This window comes from Xyrauchen texanus, chromosome 11 (genome assembly GCF_025860055.1).
Source record: "Xyrauchen texanus isolate HMW12.3.18 chromosome 11, RBS_HiC_50CHRs, whole genome shotgun sequence".
NCBI lineage: Eukaryota > Metazoa > Chordata > Actinopteri > Cypriniformes > Catostomidae > Xyrauchen > Xyrauchen texanus.
Window position 1 is genome coordinate 10,083,245 of NC_068286.1, and position 19,844 is coordinate 10,103,088.

Here is a 19,844-nt window from a genome sequence, read left to right on the forward strand (position 1 = left end):
CCTCTTTCGTCATTCTGGGCAGCATTGATGCAGGAATACCCTGAACTCCGTGACGTCGCCTTGAAGATTCTCCTTCCTTTCGCGTCGACATATTTGTGTGAGACAGGATTCTCAAAAATGACTGCACTCAAAACGAAATACCGCAATCGTGCACAAATCGAGGATGATTTGAGGCTATGTTTATCAAACATTGAGCCAAGAATTGAGGATCTTTGCAAGGCAAAGCAGGCTCAGGTCTCACATTAACATCACCTACCAGCAAGCTTCTGTAAAAAATGCAGATGATGCCTACTATTAGGCCTAGTAATAATAACAATAATAAAGCATAAATTAATATCAGAGGTCTGGTGCCAATTCCCAATTATAGCAATAGCCTAGTAATGATAATAGGCCTACTGATGATGATGATGATGATGATGATGATAATAATAATAATAACAACAACAATAAAGCATGTAACCTCATATAATTATATAGCAATAGCCTAGTAATGATGATAGGCCTACTACTACTCATAATAATAATAATAATAATAATGCCTGCAAGCTCACATTAGAAGTCTGGTGCTACTGCCTATTATTATTATTATTATTATTATTATTATTATAATAATAATAATAATAACAACAACAATAAAGCATGGGGCGGGGGGCACTGGGGCCCCAACTGCAATGAACCGGCATTGGGGAGCCCAGCTTGCAAAAGGTTGAGAACCCCTGACTTACAGAATCACAATACTTATCAAATTGGCAAGTAAATATCGTTGTAATATCGAATCAGGATGTCTGTGCCAATTCCCAGCCTTGCTTCAGATAGTAATTGTGTTCTAGTGCGTGCGCTTTTTCTAAGTGAAACTGCTTAGTATAAAATGTCAGATCTAAAAAGCCCAAAATGAAGCACATTGCTGCATCAACATTTTTCTATAGTTTAAAAGCAGGATAATGTGATAGGGTGGGGCAGAATGATGCAACATGTGAGTGTGAAACATCATGGTTTCCACATGCCTTCAGTTTCTGCCCTGCTCTTTGCTAGCCCTGCAGAACTGTTATTAAAACTATAAAGAGGTGCAATAACAGGAATGGTGTTTAATAGGAATATAATAAAATGTCAAGACATCGATTATTGATTGGCATGTTAAGTGAGGAGGAACAGTGGAAGAGAGAGCGAGGGCGAGCAGTCTGGCACTGATTAAAATGCTTTGCCTGGCTGCCCCTGCTGGAGACAGCTTACGTGTGTGCGCTTGTGAATTCTCCTGGACTGCGTTTACACAGCTGGGAGATAACGGGTCGCATACCGAGGCCTTTAGATATCTCCTCCTTTGTTTGTTTCTCTCCCTCTTTCTCTGCCATGTACTCTCCCAGTCTCTGGTTTGGTCTTCTATGATGAGACAGGTCAGTTGTTTTGTGTAGATGTGTCTCTGTGGCGATAGGCTACTTTAAACTGAAATTACACCTCAACAAGACAGGGTTTTGTCTGTGTTTGAGTTTGAAAGAAAGAGTGAATTTATTTGGGTTAGTTGGTCTCTGTTTTGTTCTCTCATTGTAAATGTGTCTAATTTGCTCCTTGTTAGGTGTCTCAAGTCTCTTTTACTCCTATCTGTATAGTGATCCAGCGATACAGAGTATTACCAAAATTGACTCCTTCCAATGCATACACACTAAAATGTAGTTTTTCAAACTGTATATTTTTTGTTTTTTACATGGACCCTAGACTATTCAGGTTATATCTTAAATGTTAAGCACGTTGAGTGAGTGAATGCTTAAATCAATATAAGAATGAAAGCTCACGGTGTCTTTATGCTGTGTTGCAGGAGTTTGCTGCTGGACGGCAGCTGACGGACTGAACCATGGCTCAGTTTCCGACGCCCTTCGGAGGTGAGAGTGGCTGCTTACCTTGACTGACTGTTTTGTGTTTGTGGGTGGATAAATTATTAATAATGCAAAATGTATTCTCTTTTGGGTGTGGGTTAAGGTTAGTTTATAGTAATCATAGTTGGCTTTATATAAAAACAATAGAAGTCTATGTTTTGTCCCCATTTAGAAATCTGAGAAAATGTGCGTGTTACAGTGCATCCAGAAAGTATTCACAGCGCTTTACTTTTTCCACATTTTGCTATGTTACAGCCTTATTCCAAAATTGATTAAATTCATTATTTTCCTAAAAATTCTACAAACAATACCCCATAATGACAACGTGTAAGAAGTTTGTTTGAAATCTTTGCAAATTCTTAAAAATAAAAAAACTACAAAAATCACATGTACATGAGTATTCACAGCCTTTGCTCAAAACTATATTGAAGCACCTTTGGCACCAATTACAGCGTCAAGTCTTTTTGTGTATGATGCTACAAGCTTGGCACACCTATTTTTGGGCAGTTTCTCTGCAGGACCTCTCAAGCTCCATCAGGTTGGATGGGGAGCGTTGGTGCACAGCCATTTTCAGATCTCTCCAGAGATGTTCAGTCGGTTTCATGTCTGGGCCACTCCAGGACATTCACAGAGTTGTCCCGTGGCCACTCCTTTGTTATCTTGGATGTGTGCTTGGGGTCACTGTCCTGTTGGAAGATGAACCTTCGCCCCCAGTCTGAGGTCCAGAGCTCTCTGGACCAGGTTTTCATCAAGGATGTCTCTGTACATTGCTGCATTCATCTTTCGCTCAATCCTGACTAGTCTCCCAGTTCCTGCCGCTGAAAAACATCCCCACTGCATGATGCTGCCACCACCATGCTTTACTGTAGGGATGGTATTGGCCAGGTGATGAGCGGTTCCTGGTTTCCTCCAGGCATGACCCTTGTCATTCAGGCCAAAGAGTTCAATCTTTGTTTCATCAGACCAGAGAATTTTGTTTCTCATGGTCTGCGAGACCTTCAGGTGCCTCCAGGCGGGCTGTCATGTGCCTTATACTGAGGAGTGGCTTCCGTCTGATCACTCTATCATACAGGCCTGATTGGTGGAGTGCTGCAGAGATGGTTGTTCTTCTGGAAGGTTTGATTCCAAAGAGAAATGCTGAAGCTCTGTCAGAGTGGCCATCGGGATCTTGGTCACCTCCCTGACTAAGGCCCTTCTCCCCCGATCGCTCAGTTTGGCCGGGCGGCCAGCTCTAGGAAGAGTCCTGGTGGTTCCAAACTTCCATTTACGGATGATGGAGGCCACTGTGCTCATTGGGACCTTCAATGTTGCAGACATTTTTCTGTACCCTTCCCCAGATCTGTGCCTCGATACAATCCTGTCTCAGCAGTCTACAGACAATTCCTTTGACTTCATGGCTTGGTTTGTGCTCTGACATGCACTGTTAACTGTGGGACCTTATATGCCTGTGTGTGCCTTTCCAAATCATGTCCAATCAACTGAATTTACCACAGGTGGACTCCAATCAAGTTATAGAGACATCTCAAGGATGATCAGTGGAAACAGGATGCACCTGAGCTCAATTTTGTGTGTCATGGCAAAGGCTGTGAATACTTATGTACATGCTATATTTTAGTTTTTTATACATTTGCAAAGATTTCAAACAAACCTCTTTCACGTTGTCATTATGGGGTATTGTTTGTAGAAATTTGATGAAAATAATGAATTTAATCCATTTTGGAATAAGGCTGTAACATAACAAAATGTGGAAAAAGTGAAGCGCTGTGAATACTTTCCAGATGCACTGTATATAGTCGTCGACTGATGTAACAGTTTTACTGATTAATTGGCTCCTAAAGTTGTTTTTTGGAACTATCGGTTATCAGCATAAATTAACACTGATAGTTGCTAATAGTTCTGGTTTTTGTGTGTTTTTTTTCTGTTTTGCTCTGTTGAATTTAAAAATGAAATCTGCATCTGGGATTTTATTGAATTTGTCTCCTGTTGCCTCTTTGCCTGTGCTCATCACAGTAAAAAAAGACTAAGAAATATTTTAACATTCAATAAATCAATTATAAAAACTGTCGGACAATTCATTGGTAATCTGTCCACCAGTTTAAATATCGGGTCCGGCAAAATCCAATATTGGTCGACCTCTAGTTTTAAAGGAATAGTTAACCCAACATTTAAAATTCTCTCATTGTTCACTTACCTTGATGCCATCCCAGATGTGTAAGACTGTCTGTCTTCTGCAGAACACTAATTCAAATTTGTAGAAAATTGTTGAAGCTCTGTAGGTCCTTATAATGTAAGGAAATGGTGCCATCAGGCTGCTGGCTATTTGACGGTCCAAAGTCATATTTAGGCAGCATAAAAGTAATCCACACGACTCCAGTTGATCAATTAATGTATTCTAAGCAAATTGATTGGTTGGTGTAAGAAATAAATCGATAATTAAAAGTTTATTAACTTTAAAAAATCACTTTCCGCAAGCAGTCGATGCATCACTGGTGTAAGCGCAATGGCGTGTTCACGCGAGAAGTCGGAAGCTAAAAAGTTAACTTTTATAGTAATAGTAATCAGAATTTGATTCTTATTTCATTATTTACTTACTAAATGTCAATTTTACTTACAATGCAAAAAAGGCTAAAACAGTTTTTGTTTGCTTTGTGTAATGTACAAGTTCTTATTTTTTCTTTTGATGTTGTAGTGAAACATTTGATGTTGTAGTGAAACATGAGATTCACCCAGTTAGAGTTGGCCTCTGTGTGCTTTAAACATTGTCCCAATCTGTGGTCTGTCCCCTTAATGAAAATATTGACAAGTTAAACCCTTGTTGATGCATTGCACTGATGGCTGTCTCGTATCTCTTTCTCTCTCTCTCTATAGGGGGGTCCGATACATGGATAATATCTGTGGACGAGAGAGCCAAACATGACCAGCAGTTCCACAGTTTGGCCCCCAAATCTGCTGGCTTCATCACGGGTAAACACACACACTCACACACAGTTGGTTTTCTTTCAATCAAAAGGTGCTATGCAAAGTTCTGAATGCTCATTAGTGCTGAAGTTGTCTAAAACCCTGCAGATCTTGATGCAATCTGAAATTGTAAGATGCAAACAAATCCTTTGATTCCTTTGAATCCTGTGAATCTGCCATTGTCAACAGTCAGAGTCAAACACACAACTCTGGGAGACAAACAAATGTATTTCTGAATATCAGACACAGAGCGGGAATAGCAAATACCACATCTACACTGTCAGATTTGAAAGCTAAAAACAAAAACATGACAGTGACTTCCACATTCCCATTATCTTCCACTCCACCCTCTCCCCGATGCTAATAAAAATGCCATGCACATTGATTTTGATATTGATAATGACCGTCTATTAAAAGCCTACCACTTCCTGTTTTCTGCCCACGATGGATGGATATCCACTTATACTGGTCTAGGTTCAGTCTCCCAATAGTCTAGTATGAGTAAAACAGTATGACTCTTTAGAAAAGTGTCAACTGATCTCAGGTAAGACTAAGCACCACATCCACCTCTGCACATGCGATCGAATGAACTCTCACCTTGCTGCTGACCCACAATAAAACAATCCTACATTTACATTCGCCAGAAAAGCAAACATAAAATGCTTATGCAAATGCTTGCGCAATGCAGAATTATCAGAGTTCAAATTCTGATTCCCTGCAAACATGTAGTGAAAGCTACAGTAAAAAGAGAGAATTGCGAGTTGCTGTGTGATATTCACAGAAGCAAATAGATGGCGAAGGAGATAGATTTGGGTGTGGCATGTTGATTTCCTCACAACAGGTTAAGAGGAGGTCAATTCATTTCACAATTAAAGCCATACTGTCATGAATTTTTGTTTTTATAGTCTCCGGTTGATGCTTTGACTTATTTTTAGAAAGTCTTAGAAAGCCTCCTTTTCCTTGGGACTCTCAAAAATGTCACCACTCTTAGAAAATTCCATAAGCGTCTTGAGTACGTCTCTGTGAAAACTTTTTCTCAGGCTTACTTTACGAGTGAGAGAAAGACTGATATACAGTATGTCAAACTTTTCATATATTAGACTGAAAGAAGCATTTATAAAACACAACTCAAAAAAATCCCTTCATGTACTCTTTGCGTGATGTAGAACAAATGCATAATTAATGTGTAAACAGCCAATCAAAATCACAAAATGCAAATAGGAATTCCAGCTTGTTCCGGCTGGACTTTGGATGTCTAGTGAAGAGATCGCACTTGAGTGTTTCCTGTTGACCAGTGGATCTCAAAGAGCCTCTTTGTGTTGACTGAAGGATGGCTGAGTGGCCCACAGTCAAGCAGGCACGGACAGGGACTTTGTTTTTTTCCTCTAAGGGTATAAAGACGCTCTGTGTATGTGTATGTGTGCAAAGACACCTGTTATCAAGAAGAAAAGTTTAATGGGAAAAAAAAACTGCTTCATATAATCGGCGCATGTTATGCCTGATGTTTTGAAGCAATGGACCAGTACACAAAACTTCAGACTAAGTATCATAGTGTATTTATTTTTTTCTGTTTCACTCAAGTGCTGTCAATAAACCCTGAACATGTTTCGTTGATAGAACCATCTAAATGAGATTATATAAGTTATTTTATTGGGGGGCCTGGGTAGCTCAGCGTGTATTGAAGACGTGTATTGTACTGGAGTCGCGATTTCGAATCCAGGGCATGCTGAGTGACTCCAACCAAGTCTCCTAAGCAACCAAATTAGCGTGGTTGCTAGGGAGGGTAGAGTCACATGGAGTAACCTCTTTGTGGTTGCTATAATGTGGTTCTCACTCTTGGTGGGGCTTGTGGTGACTTGTGCATGGATGCCGCGGAGAATAGCTTGGGCCTCCACATGCATTACGTCTCTGCGGCAACGCGTTCAACAAGACACATGATAGATGCGTGGATTGACGGTCTCAGAAGTGGAGGCATGCGGTCTATCAATCGTGGGGCAAAAGTATGAAGAGTAAAAAATTATAGAACGGTTTACAAATCTGCAAAAAGATTTGGATAGTGAGAAGTGAGAACAGCACTCTTAATGCGAGAGCAGACATTACCATTAAACCCTGCACTGCTTTGAGACTTCACATTAATTCATAGATATTTGTTCTTCTAAGGAGTGTTTCAGGTTTAATACAAGTGAAACTATTGATTAATTACAACAAAATAATTTAGACTCGTCCCTTTTACTAAAGACAAAAATCATGTTCAGTAAGGCACAAAGTAAACGGGTCCAATACACAAAACTTTAAATACACAGATTTTCAAAATTGCAGCTGCAGTACTTAAGAATAATGCATGGTAACATGCTAAATTGTGATAAAATTGCTTACTTACCTAGTCTGTGTAAAGTTATGTTGTGTTGTCATGTTTATGATCAGACATTTGGAGAATAAGTGATTGAATCAGCCCTCCGTCTAACAGCCTCCCCTAATAAACAGTATGTTTGGAGCGTGCAGCTAAGAAACGCTCGCTCCGGTCCAGTTATGGACTGTGGTCCATTCTGATGAGTGATTTCGATCTCGTCACGGTGTTTAGTGTTAAAGTCCGCTCTTATATCTGTTCCGCGAGTGCTATTATAGTTTTGCGCCTGCCCGGAACAGCTGTTACGTCATTGAGTTTGAACTCTCCGCTGTAATGTGAGCTCATGCACGAGGCAGCGCTGTGATTGGATGGAAGCATGAATATTGTGCACAAATGCTCAGAATCTACTGACGTACATGTGTACCAATCATAACATTTTACGCATATACCTAATTTTTGTGACTTTCATTTTTGACTTTCAAGATCCCGATGGCAACTTTCATTTTTAAACCGGATGAACAAATGGCTCAATAAAATAAAAATAAATGCTGTGAGTGCTATCATTGTTTTCAATCATTTGCAACTTGTCCATATCTGTTAACATCTAAACATCTGTTTTGGGGATTTCACAACCCTTAATATCTCAACATTAATTTTGGGTTAAGGTTTGTTGAAAATCTGAGATTTTTATTATATATGTAATTATGTTTGTTTCCCTCTTCTCTCATTTTCTCTCTAGGTGACCAGGCCAGGAATTTCTTCCTCCAGTCAGGCTTACCTGCTCCCATCCTTGCCCAGATATGGTACACAATTCCTTTAAGCCATATTCCTTTCTCATCCAGACTTAATCCAGCATATGCAACAGTAATTAGAAGGGGTGTAATGGTGTATCTTGGGACGATACATCGTGGTTCAAAACTGTGACTACACATTGTGGAGATTAGAATTTTTTTATTATTATTATTATTATTTTTACAAGCATCTGTATCAAAAAGTGCAACGTCCTATGCAACTAGGGCATACACATGGAAATCACTTGCATGCACACAAGGAGCTTCTAATATGCGATTACTATCTGAATCTGCGAGAACTGAAAGTGAAACCATGTAAGCGAATGTTATACAGGGAGTGGGAGAGAGAAGCATCTTTTTAGTTGCCTGTTACTGCCTGTCAGATGGGAGGCACATCATTAAAGGGTGTGAACCTTTTTTTGCAGGGCTCTGGCCGACATGAACAACGATGGGAAGATGGACATGCATGAATTTTCCATCGCCATGAAGCTGATTAAACTGAAGCTGCAGGGTCACCCCCTCCCTCCTTCCCTGCCGCCCTCCATGAAGCAGCAGCCCCTCTCCATACCCCCACAGCCTCCCTTTGGTGAGGACGCTGAATGTCACTGAATATCATGTAACATATTGAGACATAGATTATGTCTTAGTCCATTACTACAGTAGACTAGACCTAGTCTCTGTCCTAAATCAGTCACTCAGATTAAAAAAATCCTTACAGAAAGTGCACACCATAGTCCTGGCCAGTTAACATATCCATTCAAGTTTTCATTGACGGATCATAAGTAAAGGTTTTTGAAGAGTCAAGCCTTACAATATAGACCTTAGCAGACAAGATCCATCTGTTAATATGCATTTGTTTCTGATTGCTTTCTGCAGGGATGCCCAGTATGGGTAGCATGCCAGTAGTGCCACCCATGCCCTTGCCCCCTCTGCCAGCGGGTGTGCCAGGGATGGGTGTGTCTCCTCCTCTGGTGTCATCAGTAACCCCACCTGTACCATCCCTGGCCAACGGTGCACCTGCTATTATACAACCTATTACTGGATTTTCCCATCCATGTAATCTAAACACTCACTCAGTTTCTTAGACCTGCTTGGGCTGTTAAGCATGCTAATTTACGAGTGTTTGTCTCTGTCTCTCAGCTGCTGGACTCAACAAAACCTCTTCGTTCAACCGTTCCAGTATCAAGCTACAGAAGGTCCAGTCTGTAGAGGCACCCAGGTGCATACACTCACACTTCACACAGCATTAACAGACAATTAATAGATGTTAGCACACCAACATTATCTGTCTCTCTCACGCTCTAGTGTTCCGACAGCTCCTCCTACAGACTGGGCTGTGCCTCAGTCCTCTCGGCTCAAGTACCGGCAGCTCTTTAACAGCCACGACAAAATGATGTGTGGTTATCTCACAGGTACACCTTGCATCACACAAACAGTCCATACTCATGGATGGGGTTTTTAAATGGCTGATGGCTAAAGAGCTGGGTGGTTGATGGCTGATATAATACTGATATGTGTATTATACAATTTAATGATAACCAATAAGGCATACACAAAATTGTGAGAATTTAGTGAACACCTATTTTTAGGGCTGTCGATTTAACGCGTGAATTTAGTGAGATTACTTATATAAAAATATGTTAAAAAAATTAACGCAATTATTCATGTCCCCAGAACGTAATATGGAATATTCCAACCGTTGGAGCAATTCAAGCTTGAAGTACCACCAGTTTTCAGCTGGTGTAGTAAGCGAAACTCAATATATACATTATATTACCTTCCATATATTGTCTGCAACAGTAATGTAATGAATTTTAGTTATCTAAATGGTTATTGTTATAATATATATGTTATTTATATTTACTTAAATATAACTATCAATAATTAGTAAATCATAAATTCAGTTATTGTTATTTGAAGGCCCTTCTCATCAAATATTTATAAATGCGATTAATTGCGATTAATTTGATTAATCGGCATATCATGTAAATAAGTTGATTTCAAATTTCAATTGATTGACAGCCCTACTTATTTTACACAATATTTACTTAATAATGGAGGTCGACCTTTAGTGGATTTTGGCGATACCGGAAACTAAGGTGGTGGGAAAGACCAATAACCAATTAATCGGCCGATAGTTTATTAAACTGATTTATAGTATGTCAAAAAATATATATATTATTCTTTCCTTACTATGAGAGGCACAGACAAAGAGTCCTAAATAAATAAAATACCAGATGCAGTTTATTGTTCAACCAAAATAACCAGAACAAAATTAAGATTTGGTGCAGAATGCTGGACTTTTAAGTTGAGCCTAAATCGGTCGGGCACTACTTTTAAGTATAAACTAGCCCGAAACACACGAGGGACTCTGATTTTGAAAAGACAAAATTATAAAAAAACAATCTGCAACTATCGCCATAGATTTGTCCAAAAAGCAACTATCGGCACTGATTAATCTGTAATACCAAAATATCTGTGTAACAGTTAAAGGATGGTAAAGGAGGAGGTGGGAACTGACTAAACAGTCAACATAAGTTTTAATGTAAAACTCAACATAAAACAAACATAAACAAACACATGCTGTGTGGCCGTGTGTGTCTCACTCTTTCTTGATCTGGTGTCTCCGGCTCCCCTTTATCTCGATCACCCTCTGATCGTCAGATTCAGCACAGGCCGTGCACCCTCACGGACTGGCCACGCCCTCCTCTTCACAATCGGTCTACCTCTACTTAATATTTGAAAACAGAAAATTTTTATCTGTTGACAAGGATGTTGAGAGATTTAACACTTTTTTTTTTATTTTTTTTTTATATGGGCAAGTAGGTATGGTTGTCAGCTGATGATCTGAAAATGGCCAAATATTGGCTGAATCAGTAATTGGTTGGAATATATCCCCGCCTACTCTACATAGCTGTACACTCCTATCAAAATGCCCATTAAAATTAGCTGTGGATTTTACTTTCATTGAGGACATAAAAATTACTTGATACAGTACTCTTGTCACATTGTTCCTACTTAGGACAGCATGTTGCACAAAACCTTAACATAATGTTCTGGCTGACAGGGCTCAGTTGTATCATTACTGCCCTTAGTGGCGATGGTTGGTTTTCATTTAACCTAAAGAATTAAGACTGTTTAGGTGTCATCAGAAGTTTTGAAGAGATTAAGCAGTTTTTGTTTTAGTATGATCCATAGTGGAAAAAGAATAAACTAGCTCATTCCTCATGTCATGGAAAATCAAAGCACTAGTCAATAAATATGTTCACAATGTAAATTTAACCTGTGTCCACTCTATTTTCTCATTCAGGGAACTGATTTTTTTAAATTCGATGAGCTTGCAGACATTAGAGTACTCGTGATGAGTAACATTGATTACTCAGTAAACTTTACAGGAAACAAAGGGTGCTAATTCAACATGCTCAACAACCTCACTTTCACATCTGTTTCTTTCTCTCTCCTTTTCTGCTCTAGGTCCACAGGCCAGAACTATTCTAATGCAATCCAGTCTACCGCAGGCCCAACTGGCCACCATCTGGTGCGGTTCCAATATATTCTTATTACTGTGTCTCAGTCTCGTATTTAAAACCCAATCAAAGCTCAGAGCATTCTGAGATGTATATCAGTGTAAATTGTTCATCAAACTGTTTTTTTAACATGCTGTTCTTGAGACCTTTGTATTGCTTTTTGACTCCCTAACATGCACCACCTTTTTGTCTCTATAGGAACCTGTCAGATATAGACCAGGATGGAAAGTTGACTGCTGAGGAGTTTATTCTGGCCATGCACTTGATTGACATGGCCATGTATGGTCTACCCCTCCCCCCTTTACTACCACCTGACCTCATACCTCCAACATTCAGGTGAGTGACCCAATGGTGCATTCATCATTATCAGCATGTTTAGGATTATATGCAGTCTCATTTGTTTCAGAAAGGTTAATTTAATTTACATTTTATTACAATTGTGGAAATGTACAGCTCAGGTTATAGATGTTTGTGTTTATTTTTGGCATACATTCACTTGATTTCTCTTGACATGACTCTGGTATAGAAGAATGCGCTCTGGCAGTGGAGTGTCTGTGACCAGTATGCACTCAACAGACCTACGGTCACAGGAAGAGCCCGAGGATGAGGAGAAAGAGCTAGATAAAAAACTTCCAGGTGAGGCATCAAGGGTCAATCCTGAATATTTTCATCAAGGAAACTCACGTCTTGTTCGCTTTTTAGCCACCAGATTAAATATTTGTGGACTCGATCCTGAGCACAAATGTAACTTTTTATGGTCACCTAGCAGTGACAACTGCTACATTATTATGTTTAAATGTCTTAAAATCTTCTTTGTGCCCTCCCCCAGTCACATTTGAAGATAAGAAACGTGAGAACTTTGAGCGGGGAAACCTTGAGCTGGAGAAACGTCGGCAGGCACTGCTGGAACTGCAGAGGAAAGAGCAAGAGAGATTGGCAGCACTAGAGAAAGAGGAGCAGGAGAGGAGAGAGAGAGAGCGACTGGAACAGGAGAGACGCAGACAACAGGAGCTGGACAAACAGCTGGAGAGACAGAGAGAGCTGGAGAGACAGAGGGAGGAGGAGAGACGCAAGGAGATTGAGAGAAGAGAGGTGAGTAGAAAGAATTCATCCCTTGTATGTGCGAAATCGTATCCAACCTTTCAACCCCTGTCTTAAACATGTTCACCTGCGTAGAGCAGTAGTCCTACTGTTGGTAAGTTATGTAAGGTGCATATCAGAATTATTTTAATAATAATGTAGTAATTGACCACATGCCACAGATGCTGCCAGTAGAACTTGTATGAATGCTCTTTTAAAAAGGGGCCATATCCAGCACATTTTTAATAATAATTGATTTTTTTCTCCCTGAAATCTTAATAATAATAATATATATCAGTTCAGTTCAGTCCCTTAGTCTGGTAGACCATTGGGGCACCACACAACCAGCTTCCTCCATTCCTCTTGGTTCTCTGTCTTTCTCAGGAAGTCACTCAATGTCAAGCCTGTCCACTCTTGGATGTTGTCTTCCCACCTCTTTCTCTTCCTGCCTCTCTTTCCCTTCCCTTATACGGTGCCTTGCAGGATTGTCTTGGAAAGTCCTGATGATCTTGAGACATGCCCGTACCACTGCAGTTTGTGCTTTTTCACAGTGGTCAGGAGGTCATTATGAGGTCCAATGGCTTGTCTGATCCTTTGCCATATCTCTTCATTGCTGACATGATCTTTGTTTTAGTCGCCAAGGATCTTTCGGAAGCATCTCATCTCTGTGGCTTTAATCCTTTTCTGTTAAGCTGTTATGGTCCATGATTCACAGGCGTAGAGAAATATAGAGATTACTAGTGTGTGCATCAGTCTGATCTTTGAGCTGAGTGCAGTGTTCTTGTCGCTCCAGATGGGCTTCAGTTTTGTCAGTGCTGCTGTTGACTGTGCAATCCTGGAGTATACTTCAGGCTTCGATCCAATTCATTACAATTCCCACCAAATACTTAAAGCTGTGGACTGTTTCCAGCTGCGTACCATTGACCCTGATGTCAGAACTGAACCTTTGGTGTTGTTGGTCATCAACTTGGTGTTCTCTGGACTGATCTCCATGCCGTAGGCTGTAGAGGTTTTGTCGAGGCTCTCTACTAAGCTTGCAAGCTCTTGTTCTTTTCCTGCTAGTCCATTAATGTCATTGGCAAAACGTAAGTTGGCGATTGTTCTGCCTCCGATGCTGACTGTCCCTTCATGCTTTTCCGGCACATCAGCAATGAATCTTTCCAGAATGATGTTGAAGAGTGTGGGAGAGAGCAGACAGCCTTGTCTGACTCTGATTGTTGTTCTGAACCAGTCCCCAATGCTGCTGTTGAAGTATACTGCACTGGTGGCCTTGTCATAGAGGTGCTCTATTGCTGTGGTGAGGTTAGCATTGATGTTGTGCAGTCTCATGGTCACCCTCAAGGCTTCATTCCATACCCTGTCAAATGCAAATAATATATATAATGATACAAATATTAATGTTGTTGTTCAAGGTTCTATAGCACCAAAACCTATAATAGTTCAGCTTTTCATGACCAATTCTCACATTCTTGCAGCAAGGAAAGTTGTTTTCATGATATGTCCCTTTTAAAAAGACAGAAGGAAAAAAGCACTACATACTTTTTTGTTAGGAGAAAAATCTTTAGTCTGTTGCACTTTCCTTGTGAAAGTTGACCTTTTAATGTATGTATATGTGCATTTAACCCTGTGTTTGTTGTGTGTGAAGGCTGCTAAGCGTGAACTGGAGCGTCAGCGTCAGTTAGAGTGGGAGAGAACACGGCGACAGGAGCTGCTCATTCAGAGAAACAGAGAGCAGGAGAACATCGTCCTGCTCAAAGCCCGCAAGAAAACCCTCGAGTTTGAACTGGAGGCTCTGGTACATACGCTTCAATACATTGTTTTACATTTACAAGCTTGTACATTTAAATAGATAAGCTTGCTCATGCATCAGATGTACTCATATTAGTAAGGCAACTTCAAACATGCAGACGAGTGCTAAGCTCAAAATTTGCATTTGTTCTGTTAAATGTCACCAATTCTGATGCTCATGAATTGGATAGTTTACCTCATTCTTCTATTGTACTTCTAATTTGTTTTCCACAGAATGATAAGAAGTCTCAATTGGATGGTAAACTCCAGGACGTTAGTTTCCGACTTTCGGCCCAAAGACAAGAGATCGAGAGCACCAATAAGACTCGAGAGCTCCGCATTGCTGAAATCACCTGCCTGCAACAGCAGCTGCAGGTTTGTTTTTGTCTGTTCATCCATTACTTCCCTCTTCTTCCATACTCTCACCTCATACAGAAGCATCATCACAAGTCTCTGCTTCCTTTCAGTATTCACACCATTTAAATTAGTGGTGTTGCGTTATGTAAGCAACAGTTTTGGGGACGTTATTGCATGTTGCATGCAGTGCAGGAAACGCTTGTTTCCTTCAGTCCATCATATTATATACATATTTACAAACACATATACACACATTAAAGATAGCAATGTTTTGATTAATATAAAGCAAGACATATTTACTTGTACAGCGCTTTTCACAACACGTCATTTCAAAGCAGCTGTATGGAAAATTATGCTAAAACAGAAAATAAGGCCAATAATATGTCACCATTGTGCTATTTGATAAAAACATGATTGTTATAAAGCAATCATTGTATTTTTTCTCTCTCTCAGGAGTCTCAGCAGTGGTTGAGCAGGTTGATTCCTGATAAACAATGTCTGAATGACGAGCTGAAGCAGGTTCAGCAGAATAGTCTGCACAGTAAGAATACATTCCTCCACATTGCTTTAAAGATCCAGCACTCTTGGCCAGTGTCCCGGTCAAATATTAACAGAAGATCAGGGTTAGATACCTCTTCCAGGATAAATAATATTTAAGCAGTCGCTGAAAGACTATGCTTCCATATTTGTGGTGCTGGTGGCCTGTTAAAGGAATATTCTGGGTTCAATACAAGTTAAGCTCAATCGACCGCATTTGTTGCATACTTGTGTCAAACCCAGAATATTCCTTTATATCCAAGTGGATGAACAACCTATTAACAGGAAATTTCTGTGAAAGACAATTCCTACTTTTGTGCAAAATTCTGAATCTGAAAAATTGGCCCATTTGGTGTAACCATAAAACTACTGTATTCTTTGAGTATATTTATTAAATCTGCCAAAGAATTATTGTCAGATGCTTCATATGCAATTAAAAACCCCAAATGAGTGACTCCAGCCAGGTCTCCTAAGCAACCAAATTGGCCCGGTTGCTAGGGAGGGTAGAGTAACATGGGGTAACCTCCTTGTGATTGCTATAATGTGTGGTTCTCACTCTCGGTGGTGCGCGTGGTGAGATGTGCGTGGATGCCGTGGAGAATAGTGTGGGCCTCCGCATGCGCTACATCTCCGCGATCACGTGCTCAACAAGCCACGTGATAAGATGTTTGGATTGACGTCACAGACGTGAAGGCAGTTGAGATTCGTCCTCCACCACCCGGATTGAAGCGAGTTACTACGCCACCACAGGATTTAGAGCGCATTGGGTATTGGGCATTTCTAATTGGGGTGAAAAGGGGAGAAAATAAAACAAAAACAAATGAATACTATGTGAAATGGTATATACTGTACAGAATCAAGTCCAGAGCTGGACACGCATCATTCACATCTGACCATGTCATTTTGGACCCTATTTTGTATCAAATTCTAATCTCTGCATTGTCGGTGTTCACCAAGTTAGTTGAATCTGAGATGTGTTCTACGTTCTGCCAGTTATCGCCTCTGATTAAGGATGAGGATCGTCCCAACATGCCTTATGCAAACAGCTTGAAATTCAAGACAAAATTAAAGGTGTATTCAAAGTACATAACACACCCACATAAATCATTTGTAACAATAAAAACCACAAACTGTCACTGTAATCTGCAATTGAAAGCATCTAGTTTTTGCTTGAAAACTACTGTGCCCTCAAGTTCACACAGGTGTCCTTGCAGAGTAACCACTGTGTTCATCACATTTACTAAAGACATGTTTGACAACAGGCAAGTGTCCAAATATTTTTGTCTTGATTTTGAACTGTATTATCTAATATAGAGCCTAAAGAAATAATTATTGTCCAAATACTGTTTGGGCTGATTAATATCACAGCTCCTCCAATCACAAACTATTTTTCATTGTTTTTTGTGTAAATGAGTGAAGAGTGAAGCTCTTTGTTTGTCGAACAGTTTAGGATATCATGCTCTCAGGATTGATCTTTAATGCTTATCTGATTGTCTCATTTTTTAGGAGACACCTTGTCTAATCTTCAGAGAGCCATAGATATGAAGGAATCAACCAAACAACAGTTGCGAGAACAGCTGGATGCTGTGGAGAAGGAGACACGGTCCAAACTGCTTGAGATAGACGCCTTCAACACACAGTTGAAGGTATCATTTGAAATTTCTAAACACAAGCACAACACATTCGCCTTCTGAATTTTTATTACGTTGGTTACTTATTGAATTATTACTTTTACGTTTTGCATTTCATTGTGTGTATGGAAGAGGAAGAAAGAGAGAGAATGCATTGTGAGACATCATTGGCCTTCCACACAAATATATGCACAGGGTCCAAAATTAAGTTGCAAAACAACAAACATGAGTAAAAATGGGCTCTGATAAGACGTTAGCTGGCAGAATAATGCATTATTGAAATCACAATGGCTATGCTCACACCGCACCTGAATGTGACCTAAATGTGATTTTTCTGCTTAAATACATTTTTTGGGAAGGTTGTTCACATGACAACTAATGTAGGTCATATCACTGGTCTGAACTGCCGACGCCCGTTAACTGACCCACATGCCTATCAAACGCTGGCATGTTAAATATTGGAATAATCGCATAAATTGCATTTAAAAACGTAATTAGCCTGGGTTTTTTAAGTGAATTGGACACTTAATGCTAATAATATGTCAGCAAGTGATGGCAAAAGACCATCTTGATGGATAAAGTATTTTTAAATGAAGTAATTTGCTTTCTTATGGTGCAGTTTAATTATCAGAATTGAATTTTACTTAAAAAGCAATACACACCATACAATCAAAGGACAGTAGGAAAAACACCATAACATAAATGTAGGGTAAGAAGAGTTGTCTATAATTATTTCATATTTCCATTGACTTGCTTGCATTCACGTTTTGATGCCAATGGAGAAAGATAGAAACTGTTTTCTGCACGAGTGACATGTGTAGAGCATTTGCATAAATCTATCTCTGCATTTTTTTCATCTGCCTATTTTACTAGTTTAGTCCAAACAAATCACTGAACCCAAAAAGTTGAAACCATAACATGTCTAAATTTGATGGAAATCAAGTATACAAATGATGAATGTTGAGTTAGATTGATGTAAAAATCACATTAAATCTAACCTGGCTGTGAACACTGAAGGCACATTGGAAGAAATCAGATGCATATACACATATTAAAGTGTCCCAGATTGGATTTGAAAATTTCAGAATCAAAGCACTTTTGGCTGCTCACATGGTCCTCCAATTAACAGATATGTGCCACATGTTAGTGAAATAATTAGATATGGGCCACTTTCAGCTACGGTGTGAACATAGTCAATGTACTCAAAGAACTATATTCCAATCTGCATCTTTTGCAGTATACAGTTTCCTGGACGGTACATTTGTGGGGGCAGTGGTGGCTCAGTGGTTAAGGCTCAGGGTTACTGACCAGAATGTTGGGGGTTCAAGCCCCAGCACCACCAAGATGCCACTGTTGGTCCCTTGAGCAAGGCACTTAACTCCATGTTGCTCCAGGGGGGATTGTCCCTGTAATAAGTGCACTGTAAGTCGCTTTGGATAAAAGCGTCTGCCAAATGCATAAATGTAAATGTAAATTTTCTCAACTTACTCCCCAATGGCAGGAATGGGAAAATGTTGATTTTGGACCCTGCATGCACACATTGGATACAGTAGACCATTCTTGATTTCTTCTTTGTGCATTCAATCTGGTTTTGAGAGAGAGAATGAGAGTGAACGACAAGTAAAACCATTTTGAGAGCGTGAAACAATCAGTTGTTCTTATCACTGTATCTGCCTGTTGCTCATCCCACCCCTCATCTTCCTCACCCTCATGCTTATACTCCGGGCCGAGTCCCTCTCAACTCTCCCTCTTCCACGTTTATACGGCTTGGCTTGTCGTCCTTGTTCTGGCTTGTCCGTGCCTTCCCTGCTTCACCCATCCTGGTGGTACAGTCCTTGGGGCTATTCTATCAGACCCATGCTACCAGAATGGAGAACCTACAGTCGGAGCTACTATTTGAAGACCAGATGGGGCGACAGGTAGACAACCGGAAATGCTGTTACCCTCTCCAGAAAACTACCATCAACAAACTCTTACCCCTACTCACAGCACTGTGCTCTCTGCTGCCCTTTACGAGGGGAGGTAGAGTAGCACACTTCCAGTAATGTCTTGTCTTGACTACTTCCCTTTAATAAGCATTGAAAAATGTTCATACTTATGGAGGATTATAGCGCAAGGCTGTTGCTCACACTAAATTAACAGCAAGGAACTGGCTTTACTTGGGTTCCGCTTGGGTTCAAATGTTGTGTCTGGTCTGTTTGTTTCTTGCTCCAAGTTTAAAGGGTTAGTTCACCCAAAATGAAAAGTCTGTTTTCATTTACTCTTACCAAACCCTTATGACTTTCTTACATGAACACAAAAGATGATGTTTGGCAGAATCTTCTGTGATTTATGAAAGAAAGCAAGTCATATTGGTTTGGTACAAAACGAGAGTAAATAAATGATGACTGAATGTTCATTTTTGGGTGAACTACCATTTAAGGTTATTTTTAATAACTTACAGTACTGTGAGCATCAGGGCAGAGTTCAAACAATGATAAAAATGATGAGGGTGGTAGTGTGACTTTTGACCCCTCACCATTTAGGTGGCTCTTTGTCTCTTGCAGTCAGGGAGCTCTGTGGACGAGGTGCTGTTGGACTGTCTCGCAGCACTGCTGGCCTGTTTGAAGCACATACACCTCTATTTCCAGGTCATCCTTCCCTCTCCCCCCCCGACCTTTGACCTCACCCTAAATTACGCTTCACCGCACCTCCTCCAGCTCCCTTTGAGAAGGCTATCAAAGGCTGCACTGCACCTGTTTTAAACCTTCACGTGTCAATAGAAGGCTAGACCTTGTTTTTGCACTGATCTGAGACTATTTTTGCTCTTTCTCTAATGGACAGGTTTAACTTCTGAGAGTGGAACGCTGGTCTTAGATCAGCGTAATTAATGCATAAGGTTGATCGTGCTGCTTTCCTTCCAAGCCTTGTGCTACTTTGTCAATTGAGTCCGAAAGCAAACCAAGGCAAGCCAATTGAGC

At 40.2% G+C, this 19,844-nt stretch overlaps 1 protein-coding gene across 4 annotated transcripts in view; it reads left to right on the plus strand.

The window, feature by feature from the left end:
• The window catches only part of LOC127651195 (intersectin-1-like), a 78,342-nt gene that overhangs the window by 19,954 nt on the left and 38,544 nt on the right, over positions 1-19,844 (plus strand). The window contains exons 2-18 of one of the 4 annotated variants that reach the window (XM_052136909.1): positions 1,811-1,874; positions 4,737-4,832; positions 7,913-7,976; positions 8,390-8,550; positions 8,841-8,975; positions 9,105-9,183; positions 9,270-9,376; positions 11,439-11,502; positions 11,690-11,827; positions 12,018-12,127; positions 12,321-12,583; positions 14,217-14,366; positions 14,594-14,734; positions 15,170-15,257; positions 16,760-16,899; positions 18,717-18,803; positions 19,431-19,514. In XM_052136909.1, the coding sequence (XP_051992869.1) occupies positions 1,847-1,874; positions 4,737-4,832; positions 7,913-7,976; positions 8,390-8,550; positions 8,841-8,975; positions 9,105-9,183; positions 9,270-9,376; positions 11,439-11,502; positions 11,690-11,827; positions 12,018-12,127; positions 12,321-12,583; positions 14,217-14,366; positions 14,594-14,734; positions 15,170-15,257; positions 16,760-16,899; positions 18,717-18,803; positions 19,431-19,514 (1,935 nt within the window). In that variant the 5' untranslated portion in view covers positions 1,811-1,846. Of the gene's footprint in view, positions 1-1,810; positions 1,875-4,736; positions 4,833-7,912; positions 7,977-8,389; positions 8,551-8,840; positions 9,021-9,104; positions 9,184-9,269; positions 9,377-11,438; positions 11,503-11,689; positions 11,828-12,017; positions 12,128-12,320; positions 12,584-14,216; positions 14,367-14,593; positions 14,735-15,169; positions 15,258-16,759; positions 16,900-18,716; positions 18,804-19,430; positions 19,515-19,844 lie in introns of all 4 variants that reach the window. The other 3 variants (XM_052136910.1, XM_052136911.1, XM_052136912.1) reach the window with 3 other exon arrangements.